Below are 23,196 nucleotides of genomic sequence, written 5' to 3'. Positions count from 1 at the left end.
TCAAGTGCTCCACTTGCCTTGGCCTCCCAAAGTGCTGGGATTACAGGCGTGAGCCCCCTGCCTGAAGAACACCTTAATATCAGTGCAAAGTTACTCTTAACTAAGAGTATGAAAAGCTAGATACTATACAATCGATCACATAACTCTCACACATTTAAAAGATATGTAAATTCAATAAGAAAAAAAAAAAAGGAAAGCAGTCGAAGCATTTAGTAAATATGAAAAATCCCTTAAGTAAAAAGCTTGACACAATGAACTTCATTTGAGAACTTCAATTTCTAGTCTTTATAAAGTATTGTTTTAGTACCTAGTAATGTGTAAATTGCTACAATTACAGATCTGTGATTTCTTTCAAATAAATCTATAATTCATTTATTTCACAAGTACTTACTGGGTATCTACTACTGTGGAAAAACAAATATTAAAATACATTATGAACCCTGCCCTAAAGACACTTTACGAGTCTAGAAGGAATAACATATATGCACACTGTAGTTAAAATGTAAAGGTAGCTAAGAAAGGAAAAAGTATCTGAAATGTGGTGGGGGAAAGTACAGATTAGGGAAGGCACTGATGATGAATTTAAATAACAGGTCAAATTCAGACAAAGAAAAGAAGCCTTCCATTGGAAAAAGATGTTAGAAAAAACAAGAAAGATGGAAAGCCGCAATGAAAAACATTTAATTTTGCAGAAATGGAAAAAACTACAAAATAATAAATGATAATATAGAAGCTAGGGGTTCCAAGCTCTAGTAACTCAAATATCCTGGCCAGACTAAATCACCAATTAAAACATCTAATATTGTATATACACTCCACTGATGCTCTATAAATACTTCTAAATTAGTAATCCGTGACCCCTTTTACCTGTTGTATTTCCTGGTGGAATGAAATAGTGAAACAAGTTTTATTCATACTGTACCTCAGAATAATTATTTTCAGAAGGCAAATTACTTTATTGGGGAGGTGATTAAAAAGAAAAAATAAAAGACAAATTACTTTTCCAATTTTGAATGTACATACTCAAAGTTAGGTAAGCACAAGAAAGGACCCTTTCAGTATATGCATACAACATACACAAGTGATACTCAAGCTTCATTTTGAAATAGTGATATAAAAACTATGTTGTTCCATCCACAGTGGCAAGATCAAAATGTTCTAGCTCCAACTCTTCAACACTGTGCAAGCTGCTCTAGTGCTCTGTGCCTATAAAATGAAGAGGCTCTATCTGGGACTTTCTAGCTTTAAAATCCTATACATTCTGAATTCCATTCCATCTTTTCTACAGAAGTCACAGTGACAAGGCCAATAATAACAAAAACAGGAAAGGGTATTCTTTGTTCAACCCACACATAGGAAAAATTACCCCTCATTATACATCTACTGAGTGCAGGCTCTTTCTACTTATTTCACTTAATCTTCATTAAATCCTGAAGAGCAGGCATTTTCCTCATTTTACTTAGAGGGTATTAGCTATCTCTTACATATCCAATCCAATCAGGGGTGGAAAGCCAGGATTCAAATCAAGGTCTAATTCCACAAAGCAAGCTGTAATAAACCGTATTTCATAACCTGGTGCCACAAACACAAATATCAGATAAACAAGTGGTGGCTGTGATTATGGCATGACCATGGTAATCCAGACAGAACATGATCTTCTAGTAGGGTAGGCCTTGTTACCAAGTGGGAATGGATAAGTGAAGCCAACTGTGTGCATGTGTTGTGTATGACAGTGAGAGACAGAAGAGTGATTTTCAAATGAAAGAAACAGATATACCAGCTTTCACCTTATGCTTTAAACAATTCTAATCAGACCTGTGCAGTTAATTTTTTTTTTTTTTGAGATGGAGTCTTTTCATGTTGCCCAGGCTAGTCTCAAACTTCTGGGCTCAAGCGATCCTCCTGTCTTAGCATCCCTTTAGTTGGGATTATAGGCCTGTGTCACTGCAACTAGCTGCAGTTAATTTTAATAATATTATATAAAGTTCTCAAAAAGTATTGAAATACAGGCATGAGCAATAAAGTGTAGGCTTTGAAGTAAGGTACCTCTTGGTTGAATCCTGGTTCTATTACTAGCAGTATGACATTGGTCAATTTACTTCACCTCTCTTTTTTTTGGGGGGGACAGTTTCGCTCTTGTTGCCCAGGCTGGAGTGCAACGGCGCGCAACCTCCGCCTCCCGAGTTGAAGCGATTCTCCTGCCTCAGCCTCCTGAGTAGCTGGGATTACAGGCATGTGCGACTACGGCCGGCTAATTTTGTATTTTTAGTAGAGATGGGGTTTCTCCATGTTGGTCAGGCTGGTCTCGAACTCCTGACCTCAGGTGACCGCCGGCCTCAGCCTCCCAAAGTGCTAAGATTAGAGGCGTGAGCCACCACATCCGGCCTAAGAGGTGAACTCTCTTAGCCTCATTTTTTGACTTTTAAAGTGAGAATACTCTCACCTATCTTGCAGGGTAGTTAACGATGAAAGCAGAATGTGGAATATAAAGAGCTCAGCACAGTACCAATAGCTTGACAAATGAAAGCTACTATATTATCCCTCAGGATCCCATTAACAAAGTTGGCCATTAAAGTGTTATACTTGGTCACTTTAATGTAGATCTAAAATTCTTCTCAGTTTATTTCAAAAAGGCATACACCCTCGGTTCCATTAAACACTAATCAAACTTCAAAATAAGTATATTCTAAACCTAGAATCTAAGCAACTATTAAATACTGTTTTCAGTGGCTAACTTTTTTTTTTTTTTTTTTTAAATAACGCTGCAAATCGTGTCATTACGAGTTCAGGCAGAAAGCGGTGGATGTGTCCCCAAAGGGGTTTGAGCGCGAAAGATCCCTACTACGTCCAAGGTAGCATTTGCCAAACGATATATATTTGGGTGAGCCCGAAAAGCGAGATCTGAACAAATAACACCAGGCAGAACGACCGCTCTTCCAGTTGATGGGACAGGAGCAGGTGGACTTGTGCTTCAAAGAATATCGTTTTATTCTTAGCCACATGCTCTCACCAACAGCTGGGTTTTAAACCTTCTCGCAATCTTCCCCAACGCCCCAGTTTCAGACTGCAAGGGAGGGAGCAGGACTTCAGGCTCCTCTCGGCCAGTGCAGACACAGGCGAAAGGGAAGGAGGGAGGGAGGGGCCCACGGCCCCGAGGGGCGTGGGAGGCAGTTCGGGCCAGCTCGGCCCCGGAACCGTCCCTTTCCGGACGGTACCACCTGCGGACCACTCTCCTAGCCCGAGCTTCGGGGCCTACAGAGCTGTGGGGCGCGGCTGCCGTCAGTCCGGCCGAGCCGCAGCAACGGGGAGGGAGCTGGGGGCGTCAGTGAATAACTCTGGGATTTCAGGAGCTGAAGGAGGGCAAAGGGGGAGGTGGCATGTGGATCCCCCTCCATGGTGGGACGCTGGAGGTGACCTTCGGGTCTCCGAGTGCTCCGTCCCCGTCCCTGCCCGGACCCCTTCCCAAGTCCCAGACCCGCTGCTCCTCTCACCGTCTCGGCTTCTGTGTGCTGGGGTCCGGCACTCTGACCCCCCATTACCCCGCGGAGGAAATTCATCTTGCCGTTCAGCCACCAGGTTTACCGGCCCCTCCGGAAAAAAAAACGAAGACAACTTCCCCCGCCCTCCGCAGGGCCTGGCCCCCAGTCCCGCACTCTACACTCTCCTACTGCTGCCACCACCGCCTCCAACTCGGCGGCCACTCCAGCCCCCTAAGCCCGGAAACAGCCGCCACCAGCGGCCAAGATGCGCATGCGCGGGGACGTGGCATTACGTGGCGGCCCGAAGGTTGAAGGCAAAAGGGGAGCGGAGGCGAAAGGAACCTCGTAGCTAGGTTCCACCGAAGCCCCACCCACTGCGCAGGCCCCGCCTCCCGCCGCAGGGGCACGCCTCCTCCCGCCCTTCGCGGATTGATCCTGCTGGCCGCAGCCACCCACGTGGTCGAAGCCCGGCCCTGCAGGCTGGAGAGGATTTGATTAGACTACGCGTTTCGACTTGCAGGGTGTTTAATTGTTGCCAAGCGGGACTTACTGCAAGCTATCAAATCTGAGGTCTTATTTTGTTGAGTCGAAAGTGAAATTTTTCCTTCGGCCGACGTGACAGGTAAGGGTTCCTGGCCCCTGGGAGGGTTCGCTTGGTTTGACGGTTTACTAGTACCAGCGTTGTGGCTTTCTGATCCCGGTAAATTGCATTTATTTACAGGGCTTTGTTTGGTGGTAAAAAGGGTTACTAGACACCCCTCATTCCACTGCCACTGGAGGGCGCATTTCTCAGCTCTTTCTCTTCAAACCTGCTGAAAGGAATTCCTAGATCTAAACACCAGGTACACCTCTATTTTCAAGTGTCATCAGGAGGAAACCCACCAAACCCTACATTTAGCTTGCTAGAGAAATACATTGTTCTGCTGTGGCAGTTTGGCGAGTAACATAATGTTTTGTTATTAACTCTCAACCCCTGTGTTTTCAATTTTTTTTTTAACATGAAAAAATGTCTTTCTCTAATTGATATGCCTTTTCCTTTGGCAGTGAGGTTGTCAGTACACACGCTTCTAGAATAGTCTTGTACATTTCTTGAGGCTAAAAAGCACAGGTCTAGTTAGCTAACTGACTCATGGACCTCTCCCCTTGGATTCCCCACGGGTCTCAGATTCAGCATTTAAAATTGAGCTCATCATCTACCCCTGCCTCCCTTAAAGAAAAAAGTCAATATGCTGCTTCTACTGTGTGCGTGCGTGCTCAGTAGTACCACTGTCCAAATAATTGCCTAAGCTAGACAGGAAGCTGGGAAGAATCTTAGACTCTGGCTTTCCACCCACACGTGTCCAATCAATAGTCATGTCCTATCATTTCTGTTTATAGAATATTTCTTAAATAGGTCCTCTGCTCTCCATCCTCGATGTGTGTGACATAGATTACGTTCTTCTCATCATTTCTCATTGAGATTACAGCAACAGCCTCCTAACTAGTTTGTCTGCATTCAGCTCTGGCTTCCTTCCAGTCCAATCTCCAGTCCATCCTTGGGTGAGACTAACAACAGCAAAACATCTGTTCATGTCAGTCCTCTTAAAATCTTCCAGTTCCCCATTCTTTCCAGAATAAAGTCCAAACTCCTTAGTTTGTCATACAGGCCTGTTATGATCTGGTTCCTGCCTACTTTTTCAGCTCCTGCCTCCCCCACATACTCTGGGCATTTTTCTCAGACCTGGATATGCCCTTCCCCTCCCTTCTCTTCATCAAGCAAACTCCTGCTATTCCTTAAGACTCAACTCTGGCATCATTCTTGAAAGCTTTCCCTAAAATCTAGGTACATATCTATATGTTAGCACTTTGCAGTTATTAATACTGTATATGGCGTACATTCAATAAATGCTTGCTAAACCAAACTGTTAAGGGCAGGACTATTTTATTCATTTTATATCTCTGTTGCTTACCACTGTCTCATAAAAGGTGATATTGATGGATAAATGAATAAATCATTGAAAGAATATATGAATATTACACTAAGGAGGAGGTTCCCTTTTTTTAATCTGTAAAGTGAAACTGTAGGGAACACATCATAGGCAATGTGTTTCCTAGGGCCAGGGTTTTAAGCCTGGGCAACTTGGAGAATGGTGGGGTCATACTGCCAAAAATACTGTGCACTAAGCATTGTCCTCTGCTTTAAAACTACACACTTGACATTTTACCGTAGACATTTTCCACGGGAGCATTTTGTTGCAGCCTAAAAAAAGTAGTAAATTACTCAGCATTTTTATTACTAAGAAATGGATGCAAAGAGCTTCACTTAAGCCCCTAAGCTTCACCCCTCCCTGAACCTCACTTCACCTTCTCCCTGAACCTCACTCTACCCCATCATCAGGAATGAGGCTCATAGATGGAGTGGGCCACAAATGTCTATTACTCCTCTTATTTAATAATTGAAGAGTGCCTTGACATTTTAGCAAAGTTGTTTAAAGGCACCAGCCTTGTCAAATGTCCTGTTTTGTTTTAAACTTTGGTGAGTACAGTAGGTTACTGTACTTTAGTGAGTAAAGTAGGTTACTATACTTTAGTGAATATAGTAGTAACAGCTTACTATGAGTTTTCCCTGCATTTGACCTGTTTTCTTCCCTAGCAGCATCCCCTGCACAGGAGTGATGGACAGTTGGGTGCAAAGGTGATGAAGGTGGGATCCCCGAGGCATTGTCACTAGAGAACAACCATGAGATGGACTCCTTATATCAGAGGAATAGTTACATATTAATCCACTTCTACTGATTTTGTAGAGTGAGAAAAGTCAGGGACTGTGTTATATTCCTGTTTGCACCCTTTAATCATCTAGTATAATTCCTTTAATATGGTAGATGCTCAGGAACTACCTGAGTTAATAAAGGAAGAGAAAACATGAACAAATTGTGACAGCCTGACTTGCACTGTTATACGTCTGGCTTTCATAAATCTAAGCATTCAGGATGAGAGTCCCATGAATCATTAAAATACACATAATCAAAAGTAAGAATGATTCTTCTTTTTCTAAACCAAACCTGACAATAGATCAACAAACAAAATTCATTGGTTTGAAATCCAGTTTTTCAAATCGCTTTTTTCAGTGGCCCACTATTTCTATCCTTTCTTACTTTCTAGTGGAAAACTCAGCAAAAACAACGAAATATAATTGCATAAGATTGTTTTTTAGTTGGGGTGGTAGTGAGTAGAATGTTGTCTATGCCTGCTTGGGAGGATAAATATAAATGATCATTTGTATTTGAAATAGATCATAGATAGGTTTTTATTTATTTATTATTTTGCTAGGTTATAAGCCCCTTCAGTATCGTATATAGGTTTTTAAAGACATGACTCACACCTGTAATCCCAGCACTTTGGGAGGCCAAGGTGGGAGGATCACTTAAACTCAGGAGTTCGACACCAGCCTGGGCAATGTGGCAAAATCCCGTCTCTACAAAAAATAAAATGTTAGCTGAGCATGGTGGCATGCGCCTGTATTCCCAGCCAGTAGTCCCATTTACTTGGGAGGGTGTAGGAGGATCGCTTGAGCCTGGGAGATCGAGGCTGCAGTGAGTCATGATTGTGCCACTGCACTCCAGCTGTGACGATGGAGTGAGACCCTGTCTCAAAAAAAAGACTAGTTGAGGCTGGGCGAGGTGGCTCACACCTGTAATCCCAGCACTTTGGGAGGCTGAGGCGGGAGGATCATCTGAGGTTGGGAGTTCCAGACCAGCCTGACCAACATGGAGAAACCCCGTGTCTACTAAAAATACAAAATTAGTTGGGCATGGTGGTGCTTGCCTGTAATACCAGCTACTGAGGAGGCTGAGGCAGGAGAATTGCTTGAACCCAGGAGGTGCAGGTTTGCAGTGAGCAGAGATTGCGCCATTGCACTCCAGCCTGGGCAACAAGAGTGAAACTCCATCTCAAAAAAAAAAAAAAAAGAAGAAAAAAGGCCAGGCATGGTGGCTCACGCCCACGCCTGTAATCCCAGCACTTTGGGAGGCCAAGGCGGGCGGATCACGAGGTCAGGAAATCGAGACCACCCTGGCTAACACGGTAAAACCCCATCTCTACTAAAAAAATACAAAAAATTAGCTGGGTATGGTGGTGGGCACCTGTGGTCCCAGCTACTCTGGAGGCTGAGGCGGGAGAATGGAGTGAACCCAGGAGGCGGAGCTTGCAGTGAGCCGAGATCGCGCCACTGCACTCCAGCCTCGGTGACAGAGCCCGTCTCAAAAAAAAAAAAAAAAAAAAGACTGGTTGCTGGAAAATCAGTGTCCACAAACATTGGTGATACAATTAGGCATTATATTAATTAACCAAACAATGTATAGCAAAATTAATCGATGATTTCAATTTATAGGAAGCAGCACTGAAAATCCGTGACTAATCAGTAACCGTATCAGACACATAGTGCTTTCATTTGCCAGGTTTTGTTCAAGGTTCTTTATATAAAATAGTTTGCTTAATTCTCACAACAATCCTATAAGGTAGGTAGGTTATTAGCCTTATCTTGCAGATGGGGAAACAGGTCAAGAGAGTAACTTGACCAATATCATATAAGCTAGGAAGTGGCACGGCTGGGGCATAAATTGGCAATCTGGCTCCAAAGCTTGCGCTCTTATGTAATACATTATCCTAACTTTCTAGACACAAGACAATGATTATGCACTAAGTAGAAATGTGGCCTGCCAGTCCATACATAACCTGGCCCCTTACCTCCCTTATCTCATCTCCTTTGCTTCATTCCATCCCACTCACTCCACTCCAGCCACATCGCCTGGCTTCCTTGGTGTGAGACTTTCTCCCGTTTTTATGCCCTTTGCAATTGTTCTTTCCTGTATTTGGGATGCTTGCTTCTCCATCCACATAAAGGTAAGGATCACTCTTCACCTTCTTTAAGTCTGCTCAAATGTTACATAGATCTTTCCTGACACCCTAAGTTGCAACCTCCTCATACTCCTTTTTTCTCTGCTCTGCTTAGTTTCCTTGTAGCCCTTAATGAGTCTGATACACTATTCTCCCATATACACTATGTTCCCGTATTTCATGAGATCTACTATGCTATTAAGTGTACCTTAGAGAAAGAAAAAAAAAAACTTGCCAAAACCTGAATTTCAGGCTTCAGAAAATGGGGGGAGAATGTGCATTGTAGGATTATTGAAATACAGTATATATTTTACATATTTATCTTGTTTATTGTCTGTTTCCACCCACCAGAAGACTACCCCCATGAGGGCAAAGATTTTAGTTCTTTCATAAATTGCTTTATCCCTAGTGCTTAGCACAGCATCTAGCGCATATTAGGAAGTTGGTAACTCTTTAATGGATGAATTCCCTAATTGAGGAACTTCCTGCTATTGGCTTGTATGCCTAGGAGTAGAAATTCTGCATTGTTGCTAAACATTGCATAGTACTCAGATTTCCTCAGTAGTGTCTGAATTAGGGTCCTCAGATCCCATTAACATGCTAGTTTTAGTTTATGTCTATTTTGGCATCCTTTAATGACTAGCTTAGTAATTACCTTTTATCAAATGTAAAGATAAATCTTTGTGAAAGAAAGGACTTATATTTTTAGAATCAGATCTCAGCCCATGAAAGAACCGTCTCAGTATCCCCATGGTCAACCCATCTTGCTTTCAGATGCACTACCCTAATAGAGTGGCTTTCTTTTCTCTTAGACAGGTAATACATTCATATAGTTAAAATAAAAAGTACAAAGGGGTATATAGTAAAAGTCTCCTTGCCACTCCTTGGACATCCAGGCAATCAATGTTACCAATTCTTCAAATCCTTACTGATATACAAATACATCTGTAGCCTCCTCACTTTTTTAATAACACACATAAATACAGCACATTGTATATGCTGTTCCACATCAGGCTTTTTCCGATTTAATATGTCTTGGAGATTGGTCCATATCAATATATAGAGGGCTTCCTTGTCCTTTTGTATTGTGTCTCATGAAGTGTTTTTCAATTTTTTTTTTTTTTTTGGAGACAGGCTCTCACTGTATCACCCGGGCTGGAGTGCAGTGGTGCAGTCATGGCTCACCGTATCCTGGAATTCCTGGGCTCAAGAGCTCTTCCTGCCTCAGCCTCCTGAGTAGCTAGAACTACAGGTGCACACCATCATGCCTGGCTATTTTTTTTTTTTTTTGTAGAGATGAAGTCTTCCTACATTGTCCAGACTGGTGTCAAACTCCCGGCCTTAAGCTATTCTCCCGCCTCAACCTCCCAAAATACTGGGATTGCAGGTGTGAGTCAATTGCCCCAGGCTTCAAAATATTTTTATTTTGTTATTTATTTATTTATTTATTTATTTATTTATTTATTTTGAGATGGCGCCCCGCTCTGTCACCCAGGCTGGAGTACAGTGGCATGATATCGGCTTACTGCAACCTCCACCTTCCAGGTTCAAGCGATTCTCCTGCCTCAGCCTCCCAAGTAGCTGGGAGTAGAGGCACATGCCACCATGCCTGGCTAATTTTTTGTATTTTTAGTAGCGATGGGTTTTCACCGTGTTAGTTAGGATGGCCTCAATCTCCTGACCTCGTGATCCGCCTGCCTCAGCCTCCCAAAGTGCGTGAGCTACTACGCCCAGCCCTCAAACGTTTTTAAAAGCCTTAGGAAATCCTTGGGAGAGGAGAGTCGAAGAAAGAAGGTTCCGGTAGCTGGGCGTGGTGGCCTATCATTCCAGCTATGTGCAGGAGGCTGAGGCATGAGAATCGCTTGAAGTTGCAGTGAATCAACATTGTGCCACTGCATTCCAGCCCAGGTGACAGAGTGAGACCCTTTCTCAAAAAAAAGAAGGTTCTGGGCCCCCATCCGGCTCCATTTGATTGGTTGGTTTCATTTGTTTATAATTCCTATTTCATTTGAACAAAAAGATTCAGAGGCTAGAATGTTGGACAGCTACCTCTCTCAGGAGATGAGAAATGAGACCAGGCCAGGCACGGTAGCTACCTCTCTCAGGAGATGAGAAATGAGACCAGGCCAGGCACGGTGACTCACCCCTGTAATCCCAGCACTTTGGGAGGCCGAGGCTGGTGGATCACCTGAGGTCGGGAGTTCGAGACCAGCCTGACCAACTTGGAGAAACCCCGTCTCTACTAAAAATACAAAATTAGCCAGGCGTGGTGGTGCACGCCTGTAATCCCAGTTATGAAGGAGGCTGAGGCAGGAGAACCGCTTGAACCCAGGAGGTGGAGGTTGTAATCAGCCGAGATTGTGCCATTACTTTCCAGCCCAGGCAACAAGAGCAAAACTCCGTCTCAAAAAAAAAAAAAAAAAAAAGAAATAAGACTAAGGTAAGGACTTAGAATGGTTGAGGTGTCTCACATGCTATAGAGCTCAGAGTTCCTGCTTTATTATTTTTTAAAGGAATGGTAATTGTAGCCTCCTGTGGTTGTTTTTGGGATTTTATTAGATAATATCTGTAACATTTGCCGGGCGCCGTGGCTCAAGCCTGTAATCCCAGCACTTTGGGAGGCTGAGACGGGCGGATCACGAGGTCAGGAGATCGAGACCATCCTGGCTAACATGGTGAAACCCCGTCTCTACTAAAAAAATACAAAAAACTAGCCGGGCGTGGTGGCGGGTGCCTGTAGTCCCAGCTACTCGGGAGGCTGAGGCGGGAGAATGGCGTGAACCCGGGAGGCGGAGCTTGCAGTGAGCTGAGATCCGGCCACTGCACTCCAGCCTGGGCAACAGAGCGAGACTCCGTCTCAAAAAATAAAAAATAAAAAAATTGAAAAAAGATAATATCTGTAACATTTATATTACTTAGTACTTGAAACATAGTAAGTACTCAATAATGATTACAGTAGAGACCCTGATCGTCTTTGGTATTATCAATTGCTTAACAACTGAACATTTAAAGATACTACCCTGTAAGTCTTCAACTCCAACCCTACTAGCTCATGTTACTGAAAAGTCTTTTACTTCGTATGAGGCTTAATCTGGGGTATCAAGCCAATTTCCCTGTGATCTGGGTTTCTACTATTTCTGGACTCTGCTCTCCTTATTGTTTTTGGTTTTTTTTCTCTGGCTCCATGAGGGGCAAGATGGCTGCCAGGACCTATAGTCCTAGTATCCTAGGCCCAAGTTCATCAAAGAAGACTCCCAACCTCTCTCCTAAGAGTCCCAGCAAAAGTCTCCTTGTGATTCATTGAACCTGATTGGGTCGCATGCCTAATGTGAGCCAATTCCTGTAGTTTAAGGTTTGAGATGTTCTGATTGGCCTTGAGTCACATTCCCACCTCTAAAGCAAGGAGTAGAAGTCTTCATCTCATCTTAAAGCATATGGCATAAGAGCTGGGGAACAGGGACATTCACGTTTCTCCTAGGAAATCTGGAATTAGTATGCCAGGAGAATGTTCATCAGGATAAGAAAAACAATACATGCTCACTGTATCCCCTAACGTACTTAAACTGCTTGCCAGATTTTTTTGAAATTATTTTTCCAGCATTATCACTAGTGTATGCTAGCATAAATTCTGCCTCTCTGCAAAGATTCAAAAGATCATGTTACATTATTTAATACAAGTAATTTGACATTGCATTGTACTTAAATCAGCAAACAAATCTATACCCTTTTTTTTAAAGAAAGTATAAACCAGGTGTGTTTTCATTTTTAAGAAAAGACAATAAGCAGAATTACTTATGAAACACCTAAAAAAAAAAAAAAAAGAAGAAACACTGAAATTAGGAAATCCCATTTTCATTTCCAAAGAACTTTTTCATTTTAATTTTATTTTATTATATTTGGTTTTTTTTTTTTTTTTTTTTTTTTTTTTTTTTTTGAGACTGAGTCTTGCTCTGTTGCCCAGACTGGAGTATAGTGGCATGATCTCGGCTATCTGCAAGCTCTGCCTCCCGGGTCCACGCCATTCTCCTGCCTCAGCCTCCCAAGTAGCTGGGACTACAGATGCCCGCCACCACGCCCGGCTAATTTTTTGTATTTTTTTAGTAGAGACGGGGTTTCACCGTGTTAGCCAGGATGAACTCAATCTCCTGACCTCAATGATCTACCTGCCTCGGCCTCCAAAAGTGCTGGGATTACAGGCATGAGCCACTGTGCCCGGCCTCTATTTTTTTTTTTTTTTTCCGAGACGGAGTCTCACTCTGTCTCCAGGCTGGAGTGCAGTGGCGCAATCTCGGCTCCCTGCAATCTCTGCCTCCCGGGTTCAAGCTATTCTCCTGTCTCAGCCTCCCAAGTAGCTGGGATTATAGGCGTGTTCCACCACACCCAGCTAATTTTTGTATTTTCATTATAGACAGGGTTTCACCATGTTGGCCAGGATGGTCTCATCTCCTTATCTTGTGACCCACCCGCTTCGGCCTCCCAAAGTGCTGGGATTACAGGCGTGAGCCACCACGCCTGGCCAAAGGACTTTCTATAAAACTGTTTATCGAGGGACAAGTTTATCAGATCCAGGCCCTAGCACTGTTTCTTGTGGAGAATGTGACTGTTACCTCCCAATACCATTGTGTCTCCCCCAACACCTCAAGCCAGCTAAACAAGTATGTCCTGAATAGCCAGGGTAGGGTTGCAGTTTTTACTGTCCCATTCGATAGCTAGACCAAAGCCTTTGAAGTTCACATTGGCTGATGCCAAGATTCCATGTAAGCTTAAGATGATTTTTAATGGAGTCATTGCCAACTTCCCAGCAACCTATGATTTTAGAGCAGTTGCAGCTGATCTCTATCATTTGCCTGAGGCTATGCCCCAAGCAAGTATTTGTGGTGGGAGGGAGTGGCAGAGTTGTCTCTTGAGATCAGAGTACAGTCTGTCAAGGTAGACTGGGTCTTCAGGCCAGCAGATGGTAGCTGACCTGGCCAAAACTTTCCAAAGTCAGCACACACTTCCAAGGTCCCCCCTCTACAACCCCCTTCTCCCAGGCTCAAGCGATCCTCCCATCTCATTCTCCTGCGTAGCTGGGACTACAGGTGTGCACTACCACACCCAGCTAATTTTTATTTTATTTTATTGTAGAGATGGGGTTTCACCATGTTGCCCAGGCTGGTCTCAAACTCCTGAAGACCCACCCGCCTCAGCCTCCCAAAGTGCTGGGATTACAGGCATGAATCACCATGCCCGGCCGTAATTCCAGTTTTTCAATGAAATTGACTATAAGATGCCAATGGCCTGTGATTGACAAATACACTAGGCAGATAATCCGGATGGGCTCAGTAACCTGCAGATGTTATGTGGAGGGTCCAGAACTGGCATAGGCAGGTGGTTTGGGAAAAGGAGAGGGAGTTGGGTATGGACATAATTTTCTGCTAGTAGCTTAGGAGTCCATGGGCAGAGGGATAGAAGATGAGAAAATTGTAACTACAAAGAGGCGAAGGAGAGAAGTCTTGTCTTTGGCCTCTGTTCCCTGATGCTTCCTTACAGGATCGCACAAACACCATACTAGTTGTGTGTAGTATGAAGAGCTAGAAGAGGCTGGGCGTGGTGGCTCACGCCTGTAATCCCAGCACTTTGGGAGGCCGAGGCGGGTGGATCACCTGAGGTCGGGAGTTCGAGACCAGCCTGACCAACGTGGAGAAACCCCGTATCGACTAGAAATACAAAATTAGCCAGGCATGATGGTGCATGCCTGTAATCCCAGCTTCTCAGGAGGCCGAGGCAGGAGAATCGCTTGAATCCGGGAGGCAGAGGTTGCGGTGAGTGGAGATCACGCCACTGCACTCCAGCCTGGGCAACAAGAGCAAAACTCCGTCTCCAAAAACAACAACAACAACAAACAACAATAACAACAAAAAACAAAAACAAGAACTAGAACAGGGCCGGGTGTGGTGGCTCATGCCTGTAATTCCAGCCCTTTGGGAGGCTGAGGCGGACAGATCACCTGAGCTCAAGAGTTTGAGACTAGCCTGGCCAACATGGTGAAACCCCATCTCTACTACTAAAAATACAAAAAATTAGCCGACTGGGCATCATGTCATGTGCTTGTAATCCCAGCTACTTGGGAGGCCGAGGCACAAGAATCTCTTGAACCTATGAGTTGGAGGTTGCAGTGAGCTGAGATTGTACCACTGCACCCCAGCCTGAGTGACAGAGCAAGACTGTGTCTCTGGGGGAAAAAAAAGAACTAAAAAAGCTCCAACTTGCCCTTGCCACTGCCCTCTCCCCACCTCCAGTACCCACACTCATGGCTTTTTCAGGACAGAGGCACAAAGTCTGTGACCCAAAGTGACCTAGACCCTAGTCCTAGATGTGCTCCCTCTTTCCCAAGTATGTGAGTATTATTGACTCCTAAATAGCTCAGAATCCAAGGTCTGTATAGGTTATTGCACCAGCCAGTCTCCTTCCTGTGAGGGTGCTGCTATTTAGGTCTGGTTCTAGTATCTGGGTCAGAGAAAAATGACTATACTGGTATTTTGGTATTTATGGTGTAATAAATACCAGGATCTTTGTTTTTTAAAAAGTTTATAATTTGTCCCATTTAAAACAAATCAGTGAAAGGAGTATTTAACACATTTCATTTTAATATATATTAGTGATTGCTATCAGCTTCAGAAAAGCCCTTGGGTATGTCTGATAGGTTGATTAGCATTCAATGTCTTTCCTGCATCTTTAATTCTGTTGCATGAAGCTTTTTGAGCCTCAGCCTCTGGATAGCTGCTTAGCTCTGGTCAGAGGCTAGGCCTCCCTGGTGCAAAGCAACAGTTTTGATTTTTTTCTGGCAACCTGGGAAGGATGGTCCTTCTTGTGGTCTAACACTTGCCTGCCCCAGCTGAATAAGCCACTTTGTTCAGAGAGCTTTTCACATGGGATCCATACTCAGCCCTTTTGGTGGGGACATGAGTTTGCAGGAGCTAATGGACAAAGAGAGGGTAGAAGGATTTCTGTGAAGGAGGCAGTAGGCAAAGAAGAGGAAGAGGATTGAGTGTGAGAGAGATCCAAGAAACTGAATGAAATTGCTGACTAATATCTGCAGCAGCTAGAGTATTGCACCCACATAAATACATTTTTTTTTCAGTACTTAAAATAGCTCAGTATACCAGAATACTAAAAACAGATGTGCTTGGTTTCTTGAATTATTGATTCGGCAAACATTTGAGCCTCTGTCCTCTGTGCCAGGCCCTGCCATAGGCACTCTCCTGTGTATTTTTCATTCTGTACTGCTAGAAATTCTTATTCCTGTTTCACAGAGAGAGAAGCCTAGACTTCAGCATGATACAGACCAGAAAAGCATGTTTTCTTTGCAAACCTAGACAGACCTTACCACTTTTGAACTGCTGTAACCTTGGGCAAATTATTTTAACTTTGCTGTATCAATTGTGATTACCACGTGCTGCAATAGAAAACCAAACTAAAGAGTGTCTTAAATAAATTAGGAGGTAGGCAGTGCAGCACTAACAACAGAGGCTGTAGGATGCCAGCTTGGATGCAAGCTGGAGTTTTTCTGTGCAGGCATCCTTGGCCTGAGGTTACAGGCTGACTGTTCTATCTCCAGCATCACATTTCTTATTCTGGGCAGGAAAAGGGGCAAAGGTGAAGGGGAAAAAGTATCTACAAGTGAGTGTGCCTTTCCCATTCTTCTACCCTTTTAACTTTTTATATTGAACTAATTTCAGAATTGCAGAAAGATTGCAAAAGGTGAACCTTTTTACCCCATTTGCTTTATCATTTCATTTCTTTTCTTTTTTCTCTGAGATGGAGTTTCACTTTTTCTGAGATGGAGTTTCACGTTGCCCCCAGGCTGGAGGGCAATGGCGTGATCTTGGCTCACTGCAACCTCCGCCTCCCAAGTTCAAGTGATTCTGCTACCTGTGCCTCCCGAGTAGCTGGGATTACAGGCACCCGCCACCACAGCCAGTTAATTTTTTGTATTTTTAGTAGAGATGGTGTTTTGCCATGTTGGCCAGGCTGGTCTCAAACTCCTGACCTCAGGTGATCTGCCTGCTTCGGCCTCCCAAAGTGCTGGGGTTACAGGTGTGGGCTACCGTGCCCGGCATTATTTGTTTTCTTTACATGTATGTATTTTCCTCCTGAATATGCGAGAGGAATTGTAGGCATGATGTCACTTGACCACCTACATACTGCAGTGTCTAATTCCTAAAGACAAACGTATTTTCTTAATGATTTTAATAATCAAAACCAGGCAATGAATACTGATACATTGCCATTATCTAATTAATCTACAGGCCTTACTCAAATTTTGGCAGTAGTCCCACTAATTTCCTTTTTGGGGAAAAAGTTTTTTTCTTTTGGTCTAGGATCCAATTCAGGATTATATGCTGTATTTAGATGTCATGTCTCTTTAGCTGTCTTTAATCTGAAGTAGTTACTCCATCTGTCTCTGTCTTTCATAATCTTGATGCTTTGGCGAGTACAGTATTGGTCAGTTATTTTGTAGAATGCCCCTCAATTTAGGTTTGTCTGATCCTGCCTCACAATTGGAATATCACAGAAGTGCTGTCCTTCTCATAGTACATCCTCTCAGAAAGTACATGACATCTATTTTTCCCATTATTAGTGATATCACTTTTTTGGTTTGTTTTTGTTTTTTGAGATGGGGTCTTACTGTGTCGCCTAGGCTGCAGTACAGTGACCCATTCGTACCTCACTGTAACTTCACATTTCTAGGCTCAAGGGATCCTCCTGCTCCAGCCTCCTTAGTCGCTAGGACTACAGGCACTTGTCAACATGCCTAATTTATTTTATTTTTATTTTTGTAGAGAGTCTCGCTGTGTTGCCCAGGCTGGTCTTGAACTCCCGGCCTCGAGCAATCCTCCACCTTGGCCTCCCAAAATGCCAGGATTACAGGCAGGAGCCACCACTCCCTGCCAGTGATATCACTTTTGATTAATAGTTTAAATTACTATCTACCGGTGTTCTCCATTGTACAGTTACTATTTTTTCCCCTTGTAATTAGTATCATTTGGGAACATGCTTTAATACTGTATAAATAACCTGTTTCTCATCAAACTTTCACTCCCCAATTTTAACATCCTTTCATATTCTTGCCTGAATCATTGGTGGTTGCCAGTCCGTCTCCTGTATGAAAAGCTTTCCGGGAATCTCCATCTTTCAACTTCCACCTATTTTGTTTAGAACTGCGTCCATTCTTAGCTGCCAGAGTGCCTGGGAAATGAATTATTTTCTTGTTTTGTTTTGATATGGACATATTCTCTCAATAGAAGGGAGGATAAAAACTGGGTAAGCATCTTGCCAACCTAAATAGCATTGGTGTAAGGATTCAATTGAATTATGGTTGATACTTAAAAATACCAATCCCTAACCTGTGGGAGCAAGGTTTTGTTTATTTGTTTTGTTTTGTTTTTTGATCACTTTTGGTCACATAGCTAGTAAATGGCAGAACACATCTGCAAGTCTAGTTTAGTCACTATGCTATAGTTTCCTTTTGCTGGTTTTAGCAATTCTATATTCTCTTAAATCTTTTGTCACTCCCTTCAGCTCTATAACTAAGACTACCTCCATACTGTATGAATCTACAGAACTCTTTGTGGCATGGTCTTATATACTAGATGAAGACAACATTATGTGTATATTAAGTAAAAAGCCTGATGCAAATTTCTTTGTATTTGGATATTTTCACCTCCCTTATAGTTCAAGACAATTGTTCACTTTTGGGGTTAATGGTTATTCATTTATTCTCCCAGTGATCGTAATCTAGAGAGACCTAGGAGGGGAAAATACTCAGAGAATAATGGCATTTGCTCAGCTTTATTAATAAACACAATCATGTGTTGTATTGATTCTTTGCAATTTAAAAAATATTTAACAGAAAGAGGGAACTGTAAAAATCTTTCCTCTCATGTCAGTTGTAAGAATTGGAATTTTAACATTCTCTTGTCACAGAATCAATGTGAAAAAACATGAAAATTTAATACCAGTTGGCAGTAAAATCTCACTTTATTTAACTGAGAAGTTTACATTGAGCGTGATGAGATCATGTACCTCAAAATAATGTTAGTATGTGACAGAAATTAAAAATGACGGTATAAAAGGAATAAATCAAGATAGGAAATTACTGAATGCTCCCAGCTAAGTTTAAAATATTTACGCAGGAAAAAGCTTAGAAGGAGATGTAGTAAGATGTAAACTAAGAGTGTATATATATATAGAGAGAGAGATATATATATAAAACACTGTTTAAGTTGACACATAATCGTACATGTATATGGGGTATAATATGACATTTCAATACATGTATACAATGTGTAATGATCAAATTAGGGTAATTAGCATATCCATCACCTCAACCAGTTGTCATTTCTTTGTGTTGAGGACATTCAAAATCTGCTAAGAGTAGTTGTATTTTGATGGAAGGGTTTTGTGTGATTATTTCTTCTTTCAATTGTTCCATAATTTCCAGCTTTCTTTTTTATGATGACACATAACAACAGACTTAGGGAACAAAGTAGAAACAGTTGTGGAAGAGAAATGTCATCTGGAACTCCAACAAAACTACCAGTTTGCTAGGGAGGAGAGTCCCAAGGGGCTCCGTGTTGCAGCTGATGCCCGAGCCTGAATTTCATCCCATCCTCTTTGGTACCATCTCTTTCTCCTTCCCTTTCATTCTTCCTTTCCTTTCCATTATATTATATTATATTATATCATATCATATATCATATCATATCTCATATATTATTTATTTTTTGAGATGGAGTTTTGCTGTTGTTACTCAGGCTGGAATGCAATGGCATGATCTTGGTTCACTGCAGCTTCCGCCTCCTGGATTCAAGCGATTCTCCTGCCTCAGCCTCCCGAGTAGCTGGGATTACAGGCACGTGCCACCATGCCCAGCTAATTTTTGTATTTTTAGCAGAGGCAGGATTTTACCACATTGGCCAGGCTAGTCTCAAACTCCTGACCTCAGGTGATCCGCCCACCTCGGCCTCCCAAAGTACTGGGATTACAGGCGTGAGCCACCATGCGCTGCCCCTTTCCTGTATTTTTTTTTCTTTTCCTCTTACTGTATGGTAGGTGATGAGAATAATTATAAGAGAGACAGTAGGAAGAAAATTACTCTTTTTTTTTTCTTTTTTTTGAGACGGGGTCTTACTCAGCTGCCCAGGCTGGACTGCAGTGGTGTGATCTTGGCTCACTGCACCCACCGTCTCCTGGGTTCAAGAGATTCTCCCACCTCAGCCTCCCAAGTAGCTGGAATTACAGGCACCTGCCATCATGCCCAGCTAATTTTTGTATTTTAGTAGAGATGAGGTTTCACCATGTTGGCCAGGCTGGTCTTGAACTCCTGACCTCAGGTGATCTGCCCGCCTTGGCCTCCCAAAGTGCTAGAATTACAGGCGCGAGCCACTGCACCCGGCCAAAAATTACTCTTTAAAGCCAGACAGGTTGAATAGGAATGGTGAGAAAGGATAAAATAAAATAAAGCCAGACAGGGCCAGTCACGGTGGCTCCTGCTTATAATCCCAACACTTTGGGAGGCCAAGGCAGAAGGATTGCCTGAAGCTAGGATTTCAACACCAATCTGGGCAACACAGTGAGACCCCCATCTCTAAAAAAAAAAAAAAAAAAAAAACTTAGCCGGGCATAGTGGTAGGCACCTGTAGTTCCAGCTACGTGGGAGGCTGAGACAGGAGGATTGCTTGAGCCTAGCAGTTTGAGGATGTAGTGAGCTATGATTACACTACTGCACTCTAGCCTGGGCAACAGAGGGAGACCCTCTTCCTGAAAAATAAATAAATAAAGCCAGACAGACTTGAATTTGAATCCTGGCTTCATCATTTATTTATTCAACAAATAAATAAGCGGCTAGTGAGCAGCTACTGTGCTACTGGGGATTTAGCAATGATTAAAACGACAAAAATGTTTGCTTTTGTGGAACTTACATTCTTGTGGGAGAAAGTTCAAACCCCTGTTGTTAAAGGATCAACTTTGCTTGCTTCCCAGCTAAGTTAGCTCACTTGGGGAAGTACATAATTTATGAGATGTGGAAAACTAACCAATAGATGCCAGAGGCTCACTTACAGAGGAAGTGTTTCCCCGTTGTTTCTGGCCTGTGACAAAGCTGCAGTCTTGTCAGAGCACATGGAGACAAGGAGAGACAGTCCTCTTGGTTTCGCATGTTGTCATCCACCAACTCAAGAAGCAGGCTGGGTCGCTCACATCCATAATCCCAGCACTTGGAGAAGTCAAGGCAGGAGGATTGCTTGAGCCCAGGAATTCAAGACCAGCTTGGGTAACATGGTGAGACTCTGTCTCTAGAAAAAATAAAAATAAAGCAGTCCAAACACACCCCACACTTTGTCATTTATAGAAGGTATCATTAACATTCAGTAATAACTTAGTACCTGGCACATTATATTACCTAGTATGTGGTAATATGTTCAATAAGCTTTTTTTTTTTTTTCCGTAAAATGGGATTAGCTGACTGTAGCTTATACCCTTTCAATAAATTGAAGCCAAGGGCCATCAGAACTAGTTTGTTCTTACCCAAGTGAAGGTCCAGGGTGAGTTGATGGAGTTGAAGGGAACAGGTTAGCAACCCTTGGAATAGATGATACTGTAAAAAACTGCATTATTTGAGCTGGGTGCAGTGGTGTGTGCCTGTAGTCCTAGCTACTCTAGAGGCAGAGGTGGGAGGATCCCTTGAGCCTAGGAGTTAGAGTCCAGCCCGGGCAACAAAATGAGACACGACCCCCTAACCCCATCTCTGAAACCCACCCCACCACACATACACAGCTTTCTTTCTTTTCTTTTCTTTCCTTTCTTTTTCTTTGTTTCTTTCTCCCTTTCCCTTTCCCTTTCCCTTTCCTTTCCTTTCCTCCTTTCTTTCTTTTCTTCCTCTGTTGCCCAGGCTGGAGTGCAGTGGCATGATCATGGCTCACTACAGCCTCTACCTCCTGGTCTCCAGCAATTGTTGCACCTCAGCCTCCAGAGTAGTTGAGACTATAGGCATGTGCTACCATGCCTGGCTGGTCGGTTTTTTTTTTTTTTTTTTTTTGAGACGGAGTCTCACTGTGTTGCCCAGGCTGGAGTGCGGTGGTACAATCTCGGCTCACTGCAACCTCCACCTCCTGGGTTCAAGCGGTTCTCCTTCCTCAGCCTCCGAGTAGCTGATATTACAGGGGCCTACAACCGTGCCTAGCTAATTTTTGTATTTTTAGTAGAGATGGGGTTTCACCGTCTTGACCAGGCCTCTAACTCCTGACCTCATGATCCCCCTGCCTCAGCCTCCCAAAGTGTTGGGATTACAGGTGTGAGCCACCATGCCCAGCCTGGCTGATCGTTTTGTTGTTATTGTTTCAAACAAGTTTTCTCTGTTGCCCAGGCTGGAGTGCAGTGACCAGTCATGACTCACTTTAGCCCCCAACTGCTGGACTCAGGTTTTTCTCCCTCCTCAGCCTCCCAAGTAGCTGAAACTACAAGCGTGCGCCACCATGCCTGGCTATTTTTTTTGTATTTTTTATAGACAGGGTTTCACCATGTTGCCCAGGTTGTTCTTGAATTCCTGGGCTCAAGCAGTCCTCCTGCCTTGGCCTCCCAAAGTACTGGGATTACAGATATAAGCCACTGTGCCTGGACCTGGCTATTTTTGTTTTTTATTTTTGTAGTGAGTCTCACTCTGCTGCCCAGGCTGATCTCAAACTCCTCGGTGCAAGCGATCCTCCTGCCTTGGCCTCCCAAAGTGCTGGGACTACAGGCATGAGCCACTGTGCCCAGCCCAAACTTTTTAACTTAATGGAGAAGATCCCAGTGGAGAGGTTCAACCAGACCACATAATTATTATCGTATTCCCCAAATGTATGGACCATCTCCTCAAGTCTCTCACAAATTACTGCTTCCACCAGCATAATTGCCTCTAGGAGGCACTGCTTCCCCTTTTAAGGCTGTGGACCAGTTGCTATGAATTATTATCTAGTCTGCAGCTGAGCTGGGTTCTGGCTGCTAGAAGAAATAAATTCTATGAGTGAGAGTGATGTCAATCGAGATCATGTGGTTTATAGAGTTTGTTTACCCTCTGCAGCTCACAGGGATCCCTGTCTTCGTAGTTCTTGGGCTATTCATGCTATTCATGCATACTGGGCCCTCTTCACTCCCAGCATCCAAGGAATCATTAGCCTGGCTTGGTGGTAGAGGGTAGAGTAGAACAAAACATGTTTGCCAAGTCCTTTCTAAGAGCCAAGTCTAGTGGGAGAGAAGGGTATTCACCTGGATTCCTCAAGACTAGGCCAAGAGACAGGGCAAGGGAAGGGTCCTGACAGCCTTCTTAACACCTACCCTCACAGTTCCTAGTTTTCTGGTTTGAAATTGGAAGGGGTACTTCCCTAAGGCAATACCTGTCCCTCTAGCAGAAGGCAGCCATTTCAGCAAACAGCACAGTAAGTAATACTTTGTCATTGCACATATTTGGTAATAGAGGGTCTGTTAATTATATATACATTTGAATTTACTGTGAAATAAATCTCAATTTTATGTACACATTGGCTGAAAAGCAGCTCATTTGTAGTAACAGTAGTTTAAAAAACCCAATGAGTTAATTACATTAGAATTATGTTTACATTTTTATTCTGAAAATTAATATGTAATATTGAATAATATATTCTGCTTTCAGTAAATCCAGTTCTGCTCTAAGTAAATGCCACAAAGTTTGAAAAATGCAAGTTCATTTTAATTTCATAAAATTTATCTTTGATAGGACTAAGGTCCAATCAACATTTTTCTACATTGATATGTTAAACCACCGGATTATAATTAAGCTAAC

At 43.1% G+C, this 23,196-nt stretch overlaps 2 protein-coding genes across 3 annotated transcripts in view; one reads left to right on the top strand and one right to left on the bottom strand.

Moving 5' to 3' along the window:
- The window catches only part of LOC105477273 (USO1 vesicle transport factor), a 92,116-nt gene extending 88,330 nt beyond the window's left edge, over window positions 1-3,786 (bottom strand). The window contains exon 1 of one of the 2 annotated variants that reach the window (XM_011733716.2): window positions 3,492-3,786. In XM_011733716.2, the coding sequence (XP_011732018.2) occupies window positions 3,492-3,557 (66 nt within the window). In that variant the 5' untranslated portion in view covers window positions 3,558-3,786. The remainder of the gene's footprint in view (window positions 1-3,491) is intronic. The other variant, XM_011733719.2, reaches the window with a different exon arrangement.
- A 159-nt stretch (window positions 3,787-3,945) lies between these two features.
- LOC105477272 (G3BP stress granule assembly factor 2) overlaps window positions 3,946-23,196 on the top strand; it is an 82,618-nt gene continuing 63,367 nt past the window's right edge. The window contains exon 1 of the mRNA XM_011733710.3: window positions 3,946-4,101. The gene's annotated coding sequence lies outside the window, so the exon portion shown is untranslated. The remainder of the gene's footprint in view (window positions 4,102-23,196) is intronic.

This window comes from Macaca nemestrina, chromosome 3, assembly GCF_043159975.1.
Source record: "Macaca nemestrina isolate mMacNem1 chromosome 3, mMacNem.hap1, whole genome shotgun sequence".
In the NCBI taxonomy this organism is placed as follows: Eukaryota; Metazoa; Chordata; class Mammalia; order Primates; family Cercopithecidae; genus Macaca; species Macaca nemestrina.
Note: the sequence above shows the minus strand (reverse complement) of the source record. Positions and strands in the feature narration are given on the sequence as shown.